Genomic DNA, 19,804 nt, shown 5'->3' with positions numbered 1-19,804 from the left:
AACCACACACTAGTGTAACTGGACGTTTCATTCAAAACCTAGTTTTATAATGCCGACAGTTTCCCAGCAACTACAGGCCCGAGAGTTTTCGCATAGTTAAAGCTAAGAAAATCTGACTATACTGAAAATGAAGATTGTATAGGACACAAACTTTTTTTTTTTTTTTTAGTTTGTTAGTTTTGGTGGGTCTGTGACTGTGCTAGAAGATTTGAATAGCTGTTATAAGTCTTACAACAGAATAGCAGGACGCCCTCTAGTGGATTTCTTTAGGCAACAGGTTTATTTTTCGGAGTCCGCATAAGATACTAGTCATGTATCAGCGTCATGTTTATCATAAGCTACTCAGTAAATTGCAAAATGGGTACAAGTACTTTAACAGGCCGCCTGAGATTATGCCTATAACTAAACGTTATATTTATATTTAATTTTTTTCATATTTTTCACATTTTGCAGCTCATGCTGTGGAGCCCGGACTACTTTTTATTAGAAGTCATATTCGCATGGCCATATGTTAAATAACAGTGGTTCTGGGTCGGGGGTCAAGCCGGAGTCCTTAACAGAGATTAATCAGAATGACAATATAAGTTTAATGTTTGATCATGTGTTTATGTATTTTTTCTTTTATGATCTTGAGGGGACTTGTATTATGACACAATTCTACTGGCTGAGAATCACACGGTCTGGAGCGCACGCACAGAGATGAGAGTCACGTGACGCGCTGGACTCAACACTATGGCTTCTGAAGACAACAAAATATTCTCGACTTCTTAGATAATTTTGTGCGGTTATGGTGGTTCTCAAAGTACTGGAAATACAATTTATACATCCCGCAAACATGGGACTTGGCATCGTGATGGCAGCTGTTCCGGAGCGCAGTTGCTGACAGGCAGTAAACAGTGCAGAGGTGAGCAACAACAACATCTTGATGGACAGATCTCCTCTTTTCCAAATGTTTGCTTAACGGTTGTGCTTGTGTGTTTACATTAGCCAAACAAGTTGTGGCTTAATGTATAGTGTAGTGCTTTTTTGAATCTGTAACTTTACAAGCGAGAACTGACAGAAGTGCACTATTTCCTTGTTGTCTGTAAGAGGAACTAAAAATGTAGAAATTAGATGCAGAAATCAAAGATGCATGTGTAACGTTACTACTACATTTAACACGCTCGATCTTTCGAGCTTTTGTTTTGGATGTTATAAATGAAGTTTATTATTTCTGATGAAGTATGGAAGAATACAGTGACGGGGTAACGTTAATGCATGACATTTTCAGTGATGACATTAGTGTCCTCGACAAATCATTAGTTGTTGCTATCCTAAAGATGATTTGATCTGCAAGCTTCTGCTAATGTTATTGCATATTGTAATTTGCATAACATTATTTTATTCGAATAATAAAATAATTCTATAATTATTAAATACCGTAATTATTTTGTTTCCATTATTCTACAGGATTTTATTTTAAAATATTTTACATCTGTTCGTCATAAACATTGCATTTAAATGTTTTTGTTATTATTATTATTGGTAATAGTTTTAGTAATATGCATTGTTGCCATACAGTGTTGAATGGATTTCTTCTGAAATGTAATATGGAACTGTACAAATTTTGTTAATATAAATAGTGTAATCAGTAACAATTTTTAGATTACACTTTTAAGATCATCTGTGATTTAATAACTTTTATCTGGGTTTCGCACAACTTGCACAAAGTACATTAAGTATATTATTCAGGTTTGCAGTGGATATAAAACACACTTTCCATGTGTCTCCATACATTTTTTATTCATTATTTTATGTCATGGACATATGTGTAATAGTGTCTACAGAAACCGATAATAGTATTTTTAGTGCTTTTCATTTAACTTCCTGTCCTGACATTTTTTTAGCTTCTTATAGGGGCCTACAAGGGCTACAGTCTGGTTAACTGAAAGAAATCATGGAGTGGTTAGCACCAGCCTTGGAGAGGGACCTGGGTATTGATCAGCGGCAGACTAGACCCAGTCAGCGACCCAATGAACTGGTGGTCCTGGTCCCAACTCGATGGGTAATGGCCCTGAGAAACAAGAGAGTAACTCGCTGTGCACGATATGAGTGCTTCAGCGAGGGTGAAATCTGCACTCTCCTCCAGCGCTCTCAGATGAAATTGCCATCTGGTTGGACTCGTGTTTGTATCCAAGGCCTTAGAAAGCACAAACTGGGATACCGATTAGCCAGGGAGCCAGGCTGCCATGGGGAGGGACTCTCACAGGACTCTTTCATGACTCTGATGCAGGGAGTATCCCAGTCTAATTTCAGGTACAATTTTTGTAATTGTTGTGTTTTTAATTCTGTTGATTAAAACAATCTGTTCAAAATCACCTCGTTTTCAGATGTGTGTATATTTAATTGTGCTTGTGTTACTTTTATAATAACAATGGTCATTTGGTTAACTTTTTCAATCAGTGTTGACTTGTAATATCCTTTTTTATTTCATTTTCAGAAATCTATGGCGTGAAGCTTACATGAATCATGTGCAACCATATGGAGATTCCATTGAGCAAACACCTGTTTTGGCCATTGATGCTGTTCGCCAAGCCTTACAGAAACTGTTTTGCTCCAGCATTATCTCTACCGATCGAGTGTCACCATCCCTCTCTCCAGCCAAGGAGAAGGAGAAAGACAGCCCATTCCCATCCAACTGCTCAGCTCTTAAACAAAGTACTGACAGTTTGTGTCCAAATGTGCTACCTGCAGAATGCTTGCTGGAGTCGGAGGAGGTTCTTTATGTGGTTTTCCCGTACACACAATACACTGTTCATGACATTGTCACTTACAGTCCAGCTAAGCTGGCTAACAGCCATGCTAAGATATTGTTCATTTTGTACCAACTGCTCATAGCAATGCGCGAATGTCATGCCTCAGGGCTACTGTGTGGCGAACTCTCCTTACTTGACACTGCAGTTGATGAGCAGCTCTGCAGTCGCCTAAAGATATCTCTGGCACATTATGAAAAGTTTGGAGAGTACAGGGATTCTATGCCGCATGCATTTGGAAGTAAAGCGCCAACAAGTGTTACAGCAAAAGACAATCAGAGTCATAAAAGTGGTGTGAGTGAACATCTTTGTAGAAATTGTCTGGACAAGCTCAAATCTCTGGTCTTAGACTGGGTTAATGGTCAAGTCAGCAACTTCCAATATCTGATGGAATTAAACCGACTGGCAGGGAGGCGTGAGGGAGACCCAAACTATCACCCGGTTTTACCTTGGGTGGTAGATTTCACTGTGCCATATGGAAGGTTTCGTGATCTCAAGAAGTCAAAATTTCGTCTGAATAAAGGTGATAAACAACTGGACTTCACATATGAAATGACCAAAGAAGCACTAGCAGCAGCTAATGGAAGTGGTGGAAGCAATTTTGCCTTAGACCTTGGTGGGCCAGTAGTACATGGTGGCTCAGGCCAGTTGGATCACCTCCACGTTCCCCATCATATCTCAGATGTTCTGTCAGACATCACTTATTATGTCTACAAAGCTAGACAGACACCCAAATCTGTACTGTGCAGCCATGTTCGTTCCCAGTGGGAGCCCAATGAATATCCAGCTAGTATGGAACGTATTCAGAGTTGGACCCCAGATGAATGCATCCCTGAATTTTACACAGATCCCTCAATATTCCACTCCATTCACCCAGACATGCCAGACCTTGATATACCTCCATGGTGTAAGTCCTACGAAGAGTTTATTGCTGTGCATAGACAACTGCTGGAGAGTCGAGAAGTGTCTCAACAGTTGCATCACTGGATTGACCTGACATTTGGCTACAAGTTATCAGGTAAAGAAGCCGTCAAAGCTAAGAATGTGTGCTTGCACTTGGTGGATAGCCACTCACATCTCACCAGCTATGGAGTTGTGCAACTGTTTGACCATCCTCACCCACCTCGTCTTGCACCTTACCAGTATTCACCTCCAGAGCCTCCCCACTTTGGGCCTGTCAACGTATCGACCTGGCACATTCCACCACCTGAAACCACAATGAATGGTGTGGATGGACTGGTCCCAGAAACAACAGGTTGTGAATCCAGTGGTTGGTCAGTTGTAGGCAGGGACGAGGAGCTTGAGCAAGCAATGGAAGCCCTTGACTTAAGTGGCTCGTCGTCATCTAATTCTGTTCCAATCCCTTTGGCTGGTTCTGCAGGTGGAAAGACCAGTGGAGAGAGTATTGCTTTGGCTGTTTCTCCTTCTCATGGTTCGTACCCTGGTGAAACACCCGGAAATGTCACAAATACCCTAGGATCAGGTATTCGAGCATCCATGCTTCACAGAGCAGCCTCTGTTGGTAAAAGGCCAGAGGCTTCTAATTTTGAGGATTTTAAGATAAGCCTGCCAGAGGGATTTAAACCTTTGCAGCCTTTGGAAGAGTTAGAAAAGCTCAACAACTTCTTGGTGAAAGGTCTACACTGTCAAGCCCAGCATACGATGGGTCTTGACACGAACAAGAAAGACTTGAGACCTGTACTGAAAGTTCCTCTGTCATTTGCAGATCTTTTCCAGAGAGATATACAAGCATTGGGTGTTCTCATTGCTGAGATCTTTTATTCCTCCAAACTGCGGGGACTGGGACCTGGAAAACATCTGAGTGATCGATTTCAAGTAGTATTGAAGCTGTGCTCTTCAAACCTTCGAGATGTTCCACTACCACTCCATCATGCACTAGAGTCACTTCTGCAGGTCCACAAGCATTGCTCTAAGACAGAAACATTCACAAGACACCCGCAAGGACTACCGTATCTGTTCAAATATGACCCTATTTGTGAGGGTCTTCCACCACCAAACCCTTGGCAATTGCTTAGTCCTGTTCTTTCCCCTCTACCCTTTCCAGCATATTTCCCAACACTGCACAAATTCATATTTTCCTACCACTCCAAGATGGAGTCCATTAACAGTGTTCAGGGCCGTGACATTGTGTTCAATTTATGGCAACAGCTGGAGACACTTCTCAAGGACAACATAAATGCAGAGGGGCTTGAGATTCTTCTACCCTTTGTGCTTTCTTTGATGTCAGAGGAGTCCACTGCTGTTTATGCTGCCTGGTACTTATTTGAGCCTGTGTCCAGGGTTCTTGGGCCTCGCAATGCCTCCAAGTATCTACTAAAGCCTCTGGTAGGTGTGTACGAGAATCCCAGATGCCTTCGAGGCCGCTTCTACCTCTACACGGATTGCTTTGTGCTGCAGCTTATTGTAAGATTGGGTTTGCAAGCCTTTCTTTCCAGCCTTCTTCCACATGTTCTGCAGGTCATCACAGGCTTTGAAAGCTGCAATACAGCTGCAGGGACTGAATGGGATGGCTTGAAGGTTTTAAGGGGAGCTGGTGGTGCCTTAGATGAGGAAGAGGAGGACTGTGAGTGTGAGGATGGGAGGTCGTCTACTGTCACATCATCTGGCAAAGTAGGAGGAGGTAGTGGAGGTGTTGGTGGAGACCAAGGACTTGTGGATTACCCATCAGGCATCAGTCTCAACGACCAGGTTTTTCTGACTGAAGGTGAGGACTTTCAGAATGGCTTTTATGTGAATAATAGTGCATCTGGGGCAACAATGGCATTTGGCGCCAAGCAGCAGAACCAAAGCCTAGCAAACAAAGATCAAGACCAGGAATCTCTCAGCATGGGGAAACTGAGCGACAAGAGCAGCGCTAGTGAGGTGTCCATTGGAGACCGTGCAAGTTTAAAGTCTGCTGACAGCAGTCAGGACCTAAAGCAAGCTAGTGATGGTGAGGATGGTGGAGAGCTTGAGGATGAGGAGACAGTGGAAAATACAGTGCAAAGGGTGCCCAGTCTAGAGATGACTCTTTCAGTTTGCACAGAGGAGTCTGAGGCAACCTTGGCCACACTTGAGGCAGATGTCATGAATGGAATTGTGCAAGAAGATGCAGAAAAAAACATGGAGGAAGAAGACACTGAAAATGACCCTTTAGAAGATTCTGAGGAAAAAGAACATAAGATACTTTTAGGTGAGTCAAAACAGATCTTTTTGTAATTTTTGTGCATGATTTATTTGTATATGTTTAGTATTCAAAGTAGCAGTATGCCTGAATAATTCTGTAACAAAAATACATTGTGTTTTCCAGACACTGTTTGCAAAACTGTCAGATGGCTGTCTGCAAAACTGGGGCCGACACTGACATCTCGATTCATAGCCAGGAACCTGCTAAAACTTCTTACTACATGTTACATAGGTGCAATTTCTGAACTACATACACTTATTCTGCTGTATTTGGTGGTTTTAGCTTAATTTATTATCTCTGTTATAAGTAATCTTTTTCTTTTAGGTCTTGATAAACACCAGTTCATGCTCTCTGCAAATGAGGAAAATAGCCTTGAGAGCGTAGGAAGTGTATATGAGAAGAAGCCAGTTGTTGGTGACCAGACTGCACGACCAGTCCTCGAGTGTCTTATTTACATAGCACATCTCTTTGGAGAACCAGTCTTGACTTACCAGTATCTACCCTACATTGGTTACCTGGTAACTTAGAAATTCCTGAATCTCACTGATTAACAGTTCGGCTTGTAAAATTTATTTTTCTTTATAGATTTTTACTTAAAATTTTACTTCCTTGAAACTTGCAGGTCTCTCCACCTTCTTCTTGTCGTTTGAACACTCGAAAGGAGGCAGGGCTTTTGGGTGCAGTGGTACTCACTCAGAAGATTATAGTGTTCTTGTCAGACACCACTCTAATGGATATGCTGATGAAGATTAACCAGGAGGTTCTGTTGCCTCTGCTGGATTTGTTAACATCAACTAAGATGGGGTAATAGCTTACTTACAGTGCGTCAGTCATAGTCAGGAAGTTAAAAAAAGGAAGTTGGCAACTGACTTTTTTTTCCCTCTTTGTTCAGCTTTCCTAGTGGAGTGCAGACTCGTTCTGCTGTGTGTCTAAAGACTCTGAGCCTCATGGCACTGATCTGTCTGCGGATTGGCCGAGAGATGGTACAGCACCACATGGCAGAAACCCTCTCCAGGTTCTTCCAAGTTTTCTCCTTGCTGCAGTGTCTGCAAAAACAGGTAACCAAAGACAATTTACAGTATTGTATAATTTATAAGTCTTTTTTTTTTTTTTTTGTAGGGATGCATGCTTTATCAATATTTGTAATTATATGATATTATGGATTTTTTTTTTTTTTTTTTTTTTTAGTTTATCCGGAAATTGCATATTTAATTTCTCATCAGGGCTCCAGACAAAAAAATTGAGTAAGGAGCCATTGGCCCCTTTAAGAAAAAACTTAGGTGCCAAATTATTTTTTTATGTGCCACAGAATAAATGTGTTTTATTATTTTTTTTTATTTATTATTATTATTATTATTATTATTATTTTACATTTTAACATTTCAATCATACTGTCATGTGTGTATGATTAAAGTTTAAATTTAGTGTCACGATTCATGGAAATCATTCTAATTGTGCTCAAGAAATAATTATTATTAGTAATGTTGAAAATAGTTTTTTTGTGGAAAACATGATAATTTTTTTCTTTTGTAACATTATAAATGTCTTTTACTGTCATAAAATTTTTAATTATTAAAAGAATCTTTCAAAAAACTTTGGTAGTATACTTTGAAATTATTATCAGAGGATTTTTAATACTACAATAGTTTGTAGTCCGATTCATAAACAACTACATCATTACTTAATAATTATAATTCATTTTCTTTGTGCAGATGGGAAGTGCCCCACGTAGGGAGGATGGAGACAGCACATACCTAGATATGTGCAGTCCAGATGGAACAGAGATTACTTGTGAGCTTAGGGTTTTGGAGGAACTTCAGGCTGTGTTTAATCCTGAAATGGCTTATGCATCTTATATTCCTTTCTACTGTCTTATTGGTAAGACACATTTCTACTGGTTAGCTTTTAAGCATTGATAAATGTGTTCTTATTAATCTTCATTAGCTGAGTTGTATATACTTTTTTTTAGGTGATGCAGCAATTCGCAAACTAGTTACAAATCATGAGCTAGTTTGGAGTCTGGCTCAGTCATATCATGAACGAGCAAGTCCAGGTAGCCCAGAAACCAACCCTGCTGGAGGTCAGAAAACTACTGTTACGGGCCTTTCTCCTAGCATGGGCCGCCAGATGGGTCGTAGTCCCTTCCCTGCTCCCTCGTCCACTTCCACACCACTAGGTGGAGACATCCTGCCTGAGTCAGGAACATTTGGTAGTCATCTGGTGGGAAACCGTATCCAGGTACCCCGGGACACTGAAGCCTATGGGAGTCCTAACTTGTCTTCTTTGGAAACATGGACACGGCAATATGGTAGCAGTGCTCCTCAGACGAGTCTAGCCACCACTGCACTTTCCTCAGCCGGACCTTCTTTCTCTCAGTCCTCATACTCTTGGGTCCTGGGACCCACTCCGGAGGACAGCGCACTGAAACAGGACCTCCCACGCAGCAGTCGCTCCCTGCAGGGTAATTGGCTTGCCTACTGGCAGTATGAAATTGGTCTCAACCAGCAGGACTCGCATTTCCACTTCCACCAGATCCGTCTTCAGAGTTTCTTGGGCCACTCGGGCACAGCCAAATGTCTGGCGCCACTAGCAAGGGAGGACTACTTCCTGTCTGGGAGTAAAGACAAAACAGTGAGGCTGTGGCCACTTTATAACCACGGTGATGGCACACGAGAAGTCGAACCTCGACTCATGTACACAGACCACCGCAAATCTGTCTTTTATGTCGGCCAGCTAGAGGCCTCACAGGAAGTGGTGAGCTGTGATGGTACTGTGCATCTGTGGGATCAATTCACAGGTGAGAGAATAACAGTTCATTTGAGCATCTTACAGTATTACAGTAACAGTCCTTTTTATCTGGCATAGGATAGGTGATTTTGTGTTATTAATCTCTTACATTTTTTCACATTCACTACCGTTCAAAAGTTACGGTTCAGTAAGGTATATATTTTTAAGGAAATTAATACTTTTATTCAGAAACGATGCTGTATTTTTTTTTTTTTTTCTCCAAAGAATCCTACAAAATTAAATGTATCACAGATTCCACCAAAATATTGGCTGCATAATTGTTTTCAACACTCTCTCTCTTTCTGTCTTTCGGCTTATTTCCTTTATCAGGGGTCAGTTGTTTACAACACTGATAGTAAGAAATGTTTCTTGAGATACAAATCGGCATTAAGGATCATGTGACACTGTTTGCATGCACAATTTTTGGTTCAATCGGACTGAATTCATTCCGACTGATGAATCTGAATGTAGTGTTTACATAAACGCTAAATAAAGTGATCGGGTTGATGTGCGTGCTTGATGTGCATGTTTATATGTCACAAGCTTCAAATCAGAATAGATTTTATTTGACATGCACACACTGCACAAATATAGAGTTTCTCACTGTTTGCACATAATAACCACACTCCTACATTGTTTCTTTATTTGTTTTTAACAGCAGAATTAATACTGATCCATTTCTACAAATGGATTATTTGTTGCATGTAAACGTAGCCAGTCTGAAGACTGGAGTAATGGCTGATGAAAATTCAGCTTTGACATATGAGATAAGAAATAACATTTTAGACATTATTCAAATAGAAAGCATCTATTTTACTTTTTAATAATATTTTACAATATTACTATTTTTTTCTGTATTTTTTTTATTAAAATAAATGCAAACTTGGTGAACATAGAGATGCCAAACCATAAAAAAAATTCCCACCCCAAAATTTTGAGGAGTAATATTTGAGAGATTTCAATTTCAGCTTTTAATCATACCTTCAGAATTTGTACTTTTCAGATATGCTTATGTGTAGACTTCATTATTTACCCTCATTCCTTACCCAGACTTTCACTTTTAAGCTTTGAAAATCCATTACAAAAATATGAATTATTACATGGAAAACATTTAATTTACAATATATTTTATTAATATTTATATACTTTTTAAAATTTAATTTAAAATGAAATAATCTAATCTTACTATGTATAATACATACAGCCAAGATGTATATGATGCACACAGTATGAAAATAGTATTTTATTTTGTTGATGTCAGATACATAAAATGGTAGTTTTTTAAATTACCCATAGCATCTTTTTATTACAAAAATGCATTTCCACAACTGTCAACTCCATTACATAATGATATTATTATTAGATCATTGATATACAAAATGTATACATTACTACAAATTCCTCTACAAATAACACATACATATTCCTATATAGATTGCCTTTTGCCTGTGTCTGTCAGACCAACAGCTTTCACAAAATTTCTTCTTTTGCTCTCTCCTTCATATGACTAGGTAAGAATATTCGTTGTTATGAAGCTCTGGACGGGAAGAACCCCATCACGGCTGTCGCCACTATGCCTGCTCCTCACTGCAGTGTAGTGTTTGCTAGCGCAGACTCTGTGCTGCGTTTCATAGATGCACGCAAACCTGGCTTGCAGGTATCACTCATTCCTTTTTCTTTAATACATGATGTGTTACAGGCAGTTATTTTTTCAGATCAGTTTTTTTTTTCAAGCATTATAATGGCCAGGCTGGTTTCTATATTTTCCTTTCTGCAAAGCTTATGATTACCAGTAAGGACCCTGTTTTTTCTCTGTTGACAGCATGAGTTCCGTCTGGCCTATAGTAACATGAGCGCTGGCCTGATCCGCTGCCTGGCTGTCAGTCCGAGCGGACGCACTGTGGCGGCAGGCTTCTCCACTGGATTCATAGTGCTGCTGGATGCAAGAACGGGTCTGGTGCTAAGAGGCTGGCCTGGTCACGAGGGAGATATACTGCAAATGAAAGTGAGTATGCGTGCCGTTGGTTAATGTGTAATGTAAGACGTGCATATGACTGCATGCTCTGTTGTCCTTTGATGTTTTTGTAGATCACATACTGTATTGATTTTAGGGAATATTATGTTATATGGATACACACTGTTTGTAAAAATTACTGAAACAAACAAAAAATTCTGAATCAGATTGTCCTACCACTCATCATGAAGAGTTTACAGGACGACTACATGTACTATATATAGTCAAATATTAGAATGGAGAGGAACCAGGAATCATTACAAAACATGGACTAGATTCCCATCTTTGTTTTGGTGTCTTGATTCACATCTGTATTTGAAATTTCAGAATGAGTAAAAGTTGTACCCTGTTGGTTTGTTCAGATGGAGTCAACAAGGGACTAGAACTAAGCAAGCTTTATTTAACCCTGATTTGTAGGGTCAAAGGTCTGTCTCTGCCACCAGAGCCCCCTGTTTTGGCAAATATAGACACAAGTTACTCATTAGGACAAAATCTATGAGCTTTGCAGATTGCTGCACAATTACTTTATTATTTGTGACTATCAGGAAATGGATGAACCTTAGTAGGGCTCAACAATAACGATGTCCTGCTGGACCAGGGCCAGTGTGAGGGAGTTTCAGGCTGATGCTTTGTTGCTATTTATAATCTCACATTCACGAATCTTGTACATACATTTGTATGCTTTATGCATTTAAATATTTGGTTTTCTGTGATATATTCATCATAATCATTACACCTTCTGCTCATTAGTAATCAGTAAGTACACCAGGGTTCATAATTTTGAGGTCATTTTAGAAAAAAGTAAAAAACATTTTTTAGCTTTTAATCTTATAAATTAAATATATGATAAAATATATTAAATACATTTTGTTCTTTTAAACTACTTTCATCAAAGAATCCTGAAAAAATCTAATAAATACTGTCTTGATGAGCATTAAGAGACTTCTTTCAAAAACAAACAAACAAACACACGAACAACCTTACTGACCCCAAAGTTCTGAACTGTGCTGTATGTGTTGTTTGTATCATGTGCCATTCTTTTCCAGCAAAAGTATAATTATTTTTTTTAGGGGGTTAGCCTCCTGTTTTTTTTTTTTTTGCAAGATTCTAAAAGTTTTTTCGGTTACAAATTGTGATTTGTAAAGAAAAAGGAATGGAATGGAAAAAATAGTAAAAATTGATTAAATTAAAAATACAATTATTTATATAGAATATACTAAATAAATAGTACCCAGAAGTACTTTCGCTCTCTAAATGTGGATACTTGCCCATCTGTTTGTTACTGACAGTGATTTTTGTGTGTGTATCATTTTGTAGGCAGCAGAGGGCAATTTGCTGATTAGTTCTTCATCAGACCACACGCTGACCGTTTGGAAAGACGTGGAGCCCAAGCCACTCCACCAGTACAGGACTCCATCTGACCCCATCCATGCATTTGATCTTTATGGTGCTGAGATTGTGGCAGGCACTGTTGCTAACAAGATCGGAGTGTACTCTATTTTGGACAGCACGGCTAACCTGGTGGGATCCACCAAGCTCAGCACAGAGAACTTCCGTGGGACTCTCACAAGTCTGTCCGTATTGCCTACAAAGAGGCTTCTGCTGCTCGGCTCTGACAACGGTGCCATCAGGCTGCTGGCTTAAACTAGCTAGTGTTGCTTTTTCAGAAAATGATATTCCTCGTGCCACCTTTGGCTCCTTTCCCAGAATGAAACGATCTTGCCAACCATGCACAAAGAAACCTGTTTCAGTCGTAGAAGGAGCAAGCCTGATATTTCCATTTTAAACTCGCTGAAAGAGAACTTAAAACCTCGCTCTTTAGTAAGTGACCAAAACTGAATATTGCCTCTGATTCATACAATCAAAAGAATTGTCTTTTTTTATTATTTTTAGGGTTCATGTGATATAACTGCACTAGCTGCTTTGTACGTAATAATCAACTCAGTAAATTCTCTTCAAAAAAGTCAAGCGAATGGATTCTTAAAGGCATGCTTGAGATGAGCTGCTCAGGAAAGTTCAGGTGTGGTTCTAGTGTAGCATTCACACTTTCCATTAGATGAGTGAAATCACCAAAAACAACACTGTGAGAATCACAGGTTAGTCTATGTTTTTTCATACCATATGATTCCATTCACCAGACTTGCTCAGCAACTATGCAGTATTCATGGTAGACCTTCATAGTGCACCATGTTTGGCACTTTTTTTCTATATTACACAGTACGTTTCTTCATCCACGTCAATGAAGCATAATGAACAAGCAAATGTGATCAAAATGTGAGTCTGTTACTGTACACCGATTGAGAGTGTAAACACCTAATATGCAACGGGGCGGTCCTTAATCCTGAATTTGGACCTTCTGACATTAAAAATTTATCTAATGACTATATAGAGCAATTTGATGCTGTATTAACCTTGATGATGTAGTAATTCACTTGACACATCAACCCCAGGTCAAGCAACATGTTACATTTTACACACACCATACTGTATGTATGTTTGTATATACATACACATTTATATATGTGTATATATATATATATATCTTTGTTGAGCCTAATGCTTACTATTATTAAAAGAATACTTTTATGCAACATCCTTGAATAGATATGAACTAGGAACTAACTATTTAATTTATTACTGGAATGCTTTATGTAAAACATTATCGTCTCCAGACATTCCAATTATATAATGTTCGAATATTTAATGAGAATTTATTCAGATTACTAAAACATGTTACTGGCTCTCTAATTTAGCACGATATACTTTCCGTAACCCACTATTTGTCAGGTTTAGAAAATTGGCTTGTGGATTATGAGTTCTTATATGAATTCATGCCTGTATTATTTTGTGTTGAAACAGGCTTACTAGTGTTCATTTTGAAAAAAGCACATTATTTTATGTTACTAAGTAGAGGATTGTGGTGAATCCCATGTGGCAAAGTATTTAAAAATGCAATTGGTTGTATTTTACTCCTCAAACAGCTTGATGGTTTTGATGATTCATGCTAAAGACGATGTCTGTTTGAGATTGACAAACATCTGTCTGATGTACAGTAACACAAGTAACACACTGTCTTGACATTGGCCATTGCTCTTTTGTATTTCATTGCGAGTATTTTTCTTTTTTACTTTTAAACTGTGACCTTTTTCTATATGCTCACTAAAATGAACCTTTTCGATGATTTAAAGTAAAAGAAGTTGATCTTAAATGTGTCTTAATTTAATTTATTTATTTTGTCTGAAAAACTTCAAACTGGGTGATTGATGACCTACTCATTGATGAATGAGCAAGACTGGTCATATGGTTTGCTCTGTAGATTTTCATGCTTGGAGCACCCAACAGAGAGGTTACTCTGATAGGACAAAGTCCATTTGAGTGTTTGCAACACACTGCCTTTCAACTGCTCTCAATTTGGAGATCTTGGCATATGCTTGTGGATGACCCAGGGTAAATCTGGCATATAAGAAAGCAATATAAAAGCCCTCTATCCAATAACGGTCTATATTAATATCAGCATTGGCAGTGCTGACTTGTCATCTCCTCCTCATTTATGTGCAGTTTTTCTTGTGCAGCATGTTTACTCATATTCAGTGTCTCGCATGCACTGTCAGCAGTGAGTTTATTTAGCTCGGCAAACTATACAGTACCAGTTTAAAACCTACTTCATTCAAAGTCTTCACAGATCCACGAATCTACACACTTGAGTTTGATGTTTGACCCCAAGGTCTCTCAATATTTACATCTATGAAGAGGTAGGTCTAAGAGCTATACGAGGTAAAGATCAATGAAAGTTGAAATGTAACTGCCTGCTCCGAGACTGCCAACCCCTACAGCAAAGAATTTTCCCATTGCCTATTTTGTGTTTCTTTCTCGAATCAGGGCTGGATCCACTGGAGATTTGCACGGTAAGCTCACAGTTTTGTTTATTCTCATGCATTCTCACCATAAATAATTGTTTGCAATATATTAAGTAGATATTGTGTTAAAATATACAAGTTTAATCCATTGCCAGCTCTTTTTGGTTTGTAAATATGTACACTTCATCTTACGTTTGTGTATTTTTTGAAGTGTAATTCCCAGTAATAACAAATAATTCCCACAAGAATGTTTTGATGAAACATTTAACAAAGCATATTTTATTTGCACAAGAAAATTGATTAGTAGTAATTTCCATAAATACATTGTTGATTTACAAACAAAATATATTTTTTTAATTTTCCTGCAATCTGAATTTATTTAACCTGTAGCTTTAAACGATTTTAAAATGCTTAACCCTGGAATTATGCAACAGCTGAAAGACCTTTAGCCATGTGAAGCATTTATTGATTATTTGACTGAATATTTTGTTCAATCTGTAAGTTAAAAAAAAAAAACCCCACCTGAAATTGGAGGTGTTATTCAGATCATGTATTGGTTTATTGCCAGTAGCTAGATTATGGATTTCTGTGCAAGTGAGGGAGACTTTCAGGAATGAGTTTCTACCAAAAAAAATAATATATTGATTAAAATTGTGTGTGAGGATTCTTTTCTTCTGTTTCTGCTGAACAATCTGATCTGATGAAGTGTATACAAAATTTGTATTAATGCATATAATACGTTTTATTTAATAATAATATTTTAATAAGTATGGATATGTAAAATGGAAAGGGTACTTTTGTACAAATGACCAGTAACAGATCAATGCCAAATCATCCCATATTCTGTATAAATTGTGCTATTCTTTGGTTTTTAGACTAACTTCTAGAACATGAACTTTTGTTTTCTGGCATTCCTCCTCCTTTGTTATGCCAAGCAAGGCTGGACGGTAACACTCTCATCTTATGCTGCTTATTTTTTCCTAATGATTTTTCATTCTATTTTGTTAAATTATTGATTTTACTCTATTATTTAAATGCCACAAATTGCTCCTTGTCACTGCAGGAAGATGCGCTTGAACCAGAGGATGGATCAGAGCCTATAATTCCTCTCATCCCCCTGATGCCTAGTAAACCTGTATCAGTAAGAACCCACAATGTTACATTCTTGAAGGTATATACATGTTTAGACTTTTGACACTCCAATCGCCTTGTCCCTCTCAGGATTTTTCAGGCACTCTTGACCCCACTATAACAGAAGCACACACAGTTTCTCCAGATGGCCTAGAAGGAGATCCTTCAGCTTCAGTTCCCTCTCCTGGGCAGAAAGAAGGCTCCTCTGAGGAGGAACTTGATTCGCTCTGTGATGGGGACATGACCAGCCAACAGATTAAGCGGACCGTAGGCAACGGCATTCTGAAGCTTGGCCTTTGGTTCTTGGAAAACTTGAAGCCTAGTCCAGAGCAGCCCAATGTCATCATCTCCCCTCTTAGCTTGTCTGTAGCACTCTCACAGCTAGCACTGGGTAAGTCTACAATGAAAAACAAAAGACTCAGAGAGTAACAAATGTTTTGGTTTCCAGTTTCAAGGTTTTTTTTTTTTTGCATGCCTTTATTTTAGCAAATTTAGTGCTATTGTAAGTATCTCAATAAGACAATCTTGTTGTTTATCTGACTCTTAGGAGCAACTAATGAGACAGAAGAGCTGCTTCTACATCACTTGCATGCGGATGCACTGCCATGCTACCACACTGCCCTCAGCAGCCTCCTGCGCAACTTCCGCAAAAGAAGCCTGTCCATCGCCAGCCGCATCTATCTGAAAACTGGTGAGAATCACACGTATACCACAAAACAGATGTATTGTCAGGGAGGTTGATATTGTGGCCACATAAAGCTTCTTTTTGGTCCCTTAAAATTGGGGGTGGGCAATATACCGGTAGAAATTTGTCAACTATCGTGGTATCACGCTCACATGATGTTGCTGTGCTACGTGGTCACAGAAACATGTCATTTGCATGTGTTTTTAAGCATTGCGGTTTAAAAACCAGTGATGTTAAGCTGTTGAAATGTAATTAGCAGCGAAAGAGAACTCATTTTGTTAAATGCACACACTGTCTGAGAGACTGTTTCACACATGAAGAAGCTGCTCATAGAGTGCAGGAGTATTAAACAGAGATGTTTTTGCTGCTTTATAGGCCTTGAACAGTTAAATACACACTTTTATGTGTCAAAATGCCTGTCTTTGCAGGTATCCTCATAAACATAGTAGGTCTTAAGTGAAAGCAAACCGCTGAGAAAGAAAACACAAGTGTAAGGGTATATTGGATCCGAGCAGCTCTTAAAGTGACAGCAGTCTAATATTCCTGCTGTCTGTCATTCATGTTAATCAAACAACAAAAGATAGAAAATCTGTTACTGCTCTTGACTAAATCACTTTTATAACTTTAATAAGAAGAAATATATATTTCTTTTAATTTAATTAGTGAAAATTATGCAGTGTTTCTATACATTTTGATAATTACTTTGTATGTAGCATTTCTTGTTTATTCGTTCTACTGTAGTTTTTTTGTTCTGTTGCTTGTAATGTTTTTTTTATTCTCATTTAACTGCTGACTATTTACTTGTCTTCAGTGAGCTTGAGTCATGAAATTCATGAATATGTTCCACTAATGACTGACATCCAGAAAATATCCATCTCTTGGTTTCTCTTTATAATTATTTAAAATTATATAACAAATTTTACATTTATTCATATTTTAGGTTACATTTTTTCAAATATTGCAAATATATTACTTTAAAAAAAGGGTGTGTTAAAAGTCTCCCAATACATTTTTTTTTCATACATAGTATATGTATGTATGTAGGTTATTTGAATTATTTTTCTTTTAAATAGGATTGGGAATTTGATTACTGGCTGATATTTGCTTTCTGATTGAAAGTTGAGTGACAGTTTATTACCATACTACGCAAAGCTATGAATGGTTTTCTCTTTTCCCTTAGGATTTAAAGCAAAACAGGACTTTGTGGAAGATTCTCAGAAACTGTATGACTCAGAGCCGGCCACATTGACTGATGTTAATGACATCAATGAATGGGTTAAGAAAGTCACAAATGGGCACATCTCAGAGTTTTTGTCCAGCCTGCCTCTCAGCGCCGTTATGGTGCTCATCAATGCTATGCACTACAAAGGTCAGAACAAACACCTGTTACCAGCAAGTATTTCACAGTTTTCTCTTTTACATCAGCGAGTCACATCGGATGTTTTGCATAACTCAGATCTGTTGCATTATTGTTCCCTTGTTATTTCACAAGTGCAAATCAATAAAGGACCACACAAGTCTAATAAACAAGTCAAGTATACAAGTCTAATTTTCTCTCTCACAGGAGAGTGGCTCACTCGTTTTGACCCTCACTTCACCTCCACTGAGCTCTTCTACATAGATGAAAACCAGATTGTTAACGTGGATATGATGCTTGGACCAAAGTATCCTCTCAGCGTTTTCACCCACCATGAGCTGGATGCCCAGGTTACTGCCTTTAAGATGCTACTTTATAAATAGCACTGATTAAATCTCTGTTCCTCACTACTGAACTCTGTTACTCACTATTTGGTCTCTATAGGTTGCTCGATTCCCCTTTAAAGGTGACAAGAGCCTACTAGTAATAATGCCAACATCTGGACATATGAATGTATCAGCCATTGCAGCTAAGCTCAATATCTCAGATCTTTACCGTCGATTACCACGAGAAAGAAACATGCAGGTCAAACTCCCAAAATTCAAACTTGACTTCAACCAGGAACTTCAGGAGGCCATGACAAACATGGGTAAGATATCTTGCATCTAATTTATGCATATCATGCATATAATCACCTTGGATTCAAAATCATCTTAATATTTCTGAATTATTTATATTAACAAATATATATAATTCTACTCCAATCCAGGTCTAGGCTTGCTATTTAGTCGTCCGAAGCTGGACCGCATCTCTGAGGGCCCCTTGTTTGTGTCCAGTGTACAGCATATGTCCAGTATTGAGATAAATGAAGAGGGGGCAGAGGCAGTGGCAGCAACAAGTGTGGTCATCTCACGTTCTAACCCTTCATTTACTGTCAATCAGCCATTTTTCTTTGCCCTAATGGATGACTTAAGTCAAACTCCATTCTTCCTGGGAGTAATTTCCAACCCAAACCCTGGAGCATCTACTATGGTCACAAATCCTGGCAATTCAGATAAAAATAATGACAAACCACACTCTTTTGATGTTCCTCCAAAGTAGATTGTTTTCATACATTTAGCAGAATGAGTCCATAAGTGATTGTTGACTGCGTAGTTGGTCCCCACTGGGAGGCAATTAAGGACATATCTTCTAAAAGTTAATTCTAGTAGATCATTTGAAATTACTTTCCCTATGTAAATTAATGTTGTTCTAAATATCCTAATCTTTGTTAAAAAGTCATGCTTTTTTTTTTTTGGTTTGTTTGTTTTTTAATTAAAGAAATTTGACCAGAAACTCCAAGTGTCTTGTTAGTTTTTCTTTTTAGTGAGGTTTAGTAAAATGGTGCATTCTTTTTTAGATACTGTATAACAATCTGCTGCACTACTAACAGAGAAATCACTTTTACAAACTGTACTGGAGATTATTACAATTTGTTTTATTGTCGTATCTTTTTCAAATAAATACTGATCAGAATTTACTGGACACAATTAAAAAATATTGAATTTTTATTACATTTATAATAATAATTATATTTAATTTAATTATATATAAATATGACAGAACACAAAACCTACAGTGTATTACTAGAAAAATGGGTTTTATGAAATTTTGTAGTTTATGTGCTTGCTTTCTGGAGTAAAAAAAAAAAAAAAAAAAAAATAACTGAAATGTAAAAAACAAAACAATTAAATTATTTAGGTTATTAAGAAAATACCATATACACAATAATCAAACCAAATTTCTAATATTTTTAAGATTTATACATAAATCTTTTGAAAGATGTTTATTTAAAAAAACTTTTTAAAGCACTGACATTCATGCAACTTCTGTCTGGCAGCTAATGTTATTAATAAAGTGACGTTTGCTGTTGTGGCATTAAATAAATGTTAAAAGAAAAGTTTAAATAGAACAAACCTCTGCCATATACATAGTCTAAAACATGCAAATAAAAA

At 37.8% G+C, this 19,804-nt stretch overlaps 2 protein-coding genes across 3 annotated transcripts; both read left to right on the top strand.

The window, feature by feature from the left end:
* The first annotated feature begins 610 nt into the window (after positions 1-610).
* LOC109056110 (WD repeat-containing protein 81-like) lies at positions 611-13,988 on the top strand. 2 transcript variants are annotated; one of them, XM_042739602.1, is made up of 12 exons: positions 611-904; positions 1,897-2,295; positions 2,480-5,985; positions 6,103-6,210; positions 6,304-6,497; positions 6,602-6,783; positions 6,872-7,037; positions 7,692-7,857; positions 7,949-8,776; positions 10,278-10,423; positions 10,589-10,771; positions 12,098-13,988. In XM_042739602.1, exons 2-12 carry the CDS (start codon positions 1,937-1,939, stop codon positions 12,422-12,424), a joined length of 6,165 nt encoding a protein of 2,054 aa, XP_042595536.1. In that variant the 5' UTR covers positions 611-904; positions 1,897-1,936; the 3' UTR covers positions 12,425-13,988. The 2 variants fall into 2 exon arrangements, with proteins under 2 accessions (XP_042595536.1, XP_042595535.1); XM_042739601.1 differs by having other exon boundaries at positions 612-904; positions 1,887-2,295.
* Positions 13,989-14,536: 548 nt separating this feature from the next.
* On the top strand, positions 14,537-19,145 carry LOC109056109 (alpha-2-antiplasmin-like). The gene is made up of 9 exons (XM_042739604.1): positions 14,537-14,685; positions 15,513-15,584; positions 15,701-15,778; positions 15,859-16,159; positions 16,316-16,459; positions 17,634-17,822; positions 18,018-18,160; positions 18,255-18,459; positions 18,580-19,145. The coding sequence occupies exons 2-9, from the start codon at positions 15,528-15,530 to the stop codon at positions 18,909-18,911; spliced, it is 1,449 nt and encodes a 482-aa protein (XP_042595538.1). The 5' UTR covers positions 14,537-14,685; positions 15,513-15,527; the 3' UTR covers positions 18,912-19,145.
* Positions 19,146-19,804: the final 659 nt, after the last annotated feature.

The sequence above is a fragment of the Cyprinus carpio genome, chromosome B15, assembly GCF_018340385.1.
Source record: "Cyprinus carpio isolate SPL01 chromosome B15, ASM1834038v1, whole genome shotgun sequence".
Taxonomy (NCBI): domain Eukaryota; kingdom Metazoa; phylum Chordata; class Actinopteri; order Cypriniformes; family Cyprinidae; genus Cyprinus; species Cyprinus carpio.
The sequence above is the reverse complement of the archived record's forward strand: the minus strand, read 5'-3'. Positions and strand labels throughout refer to the sequence as shown.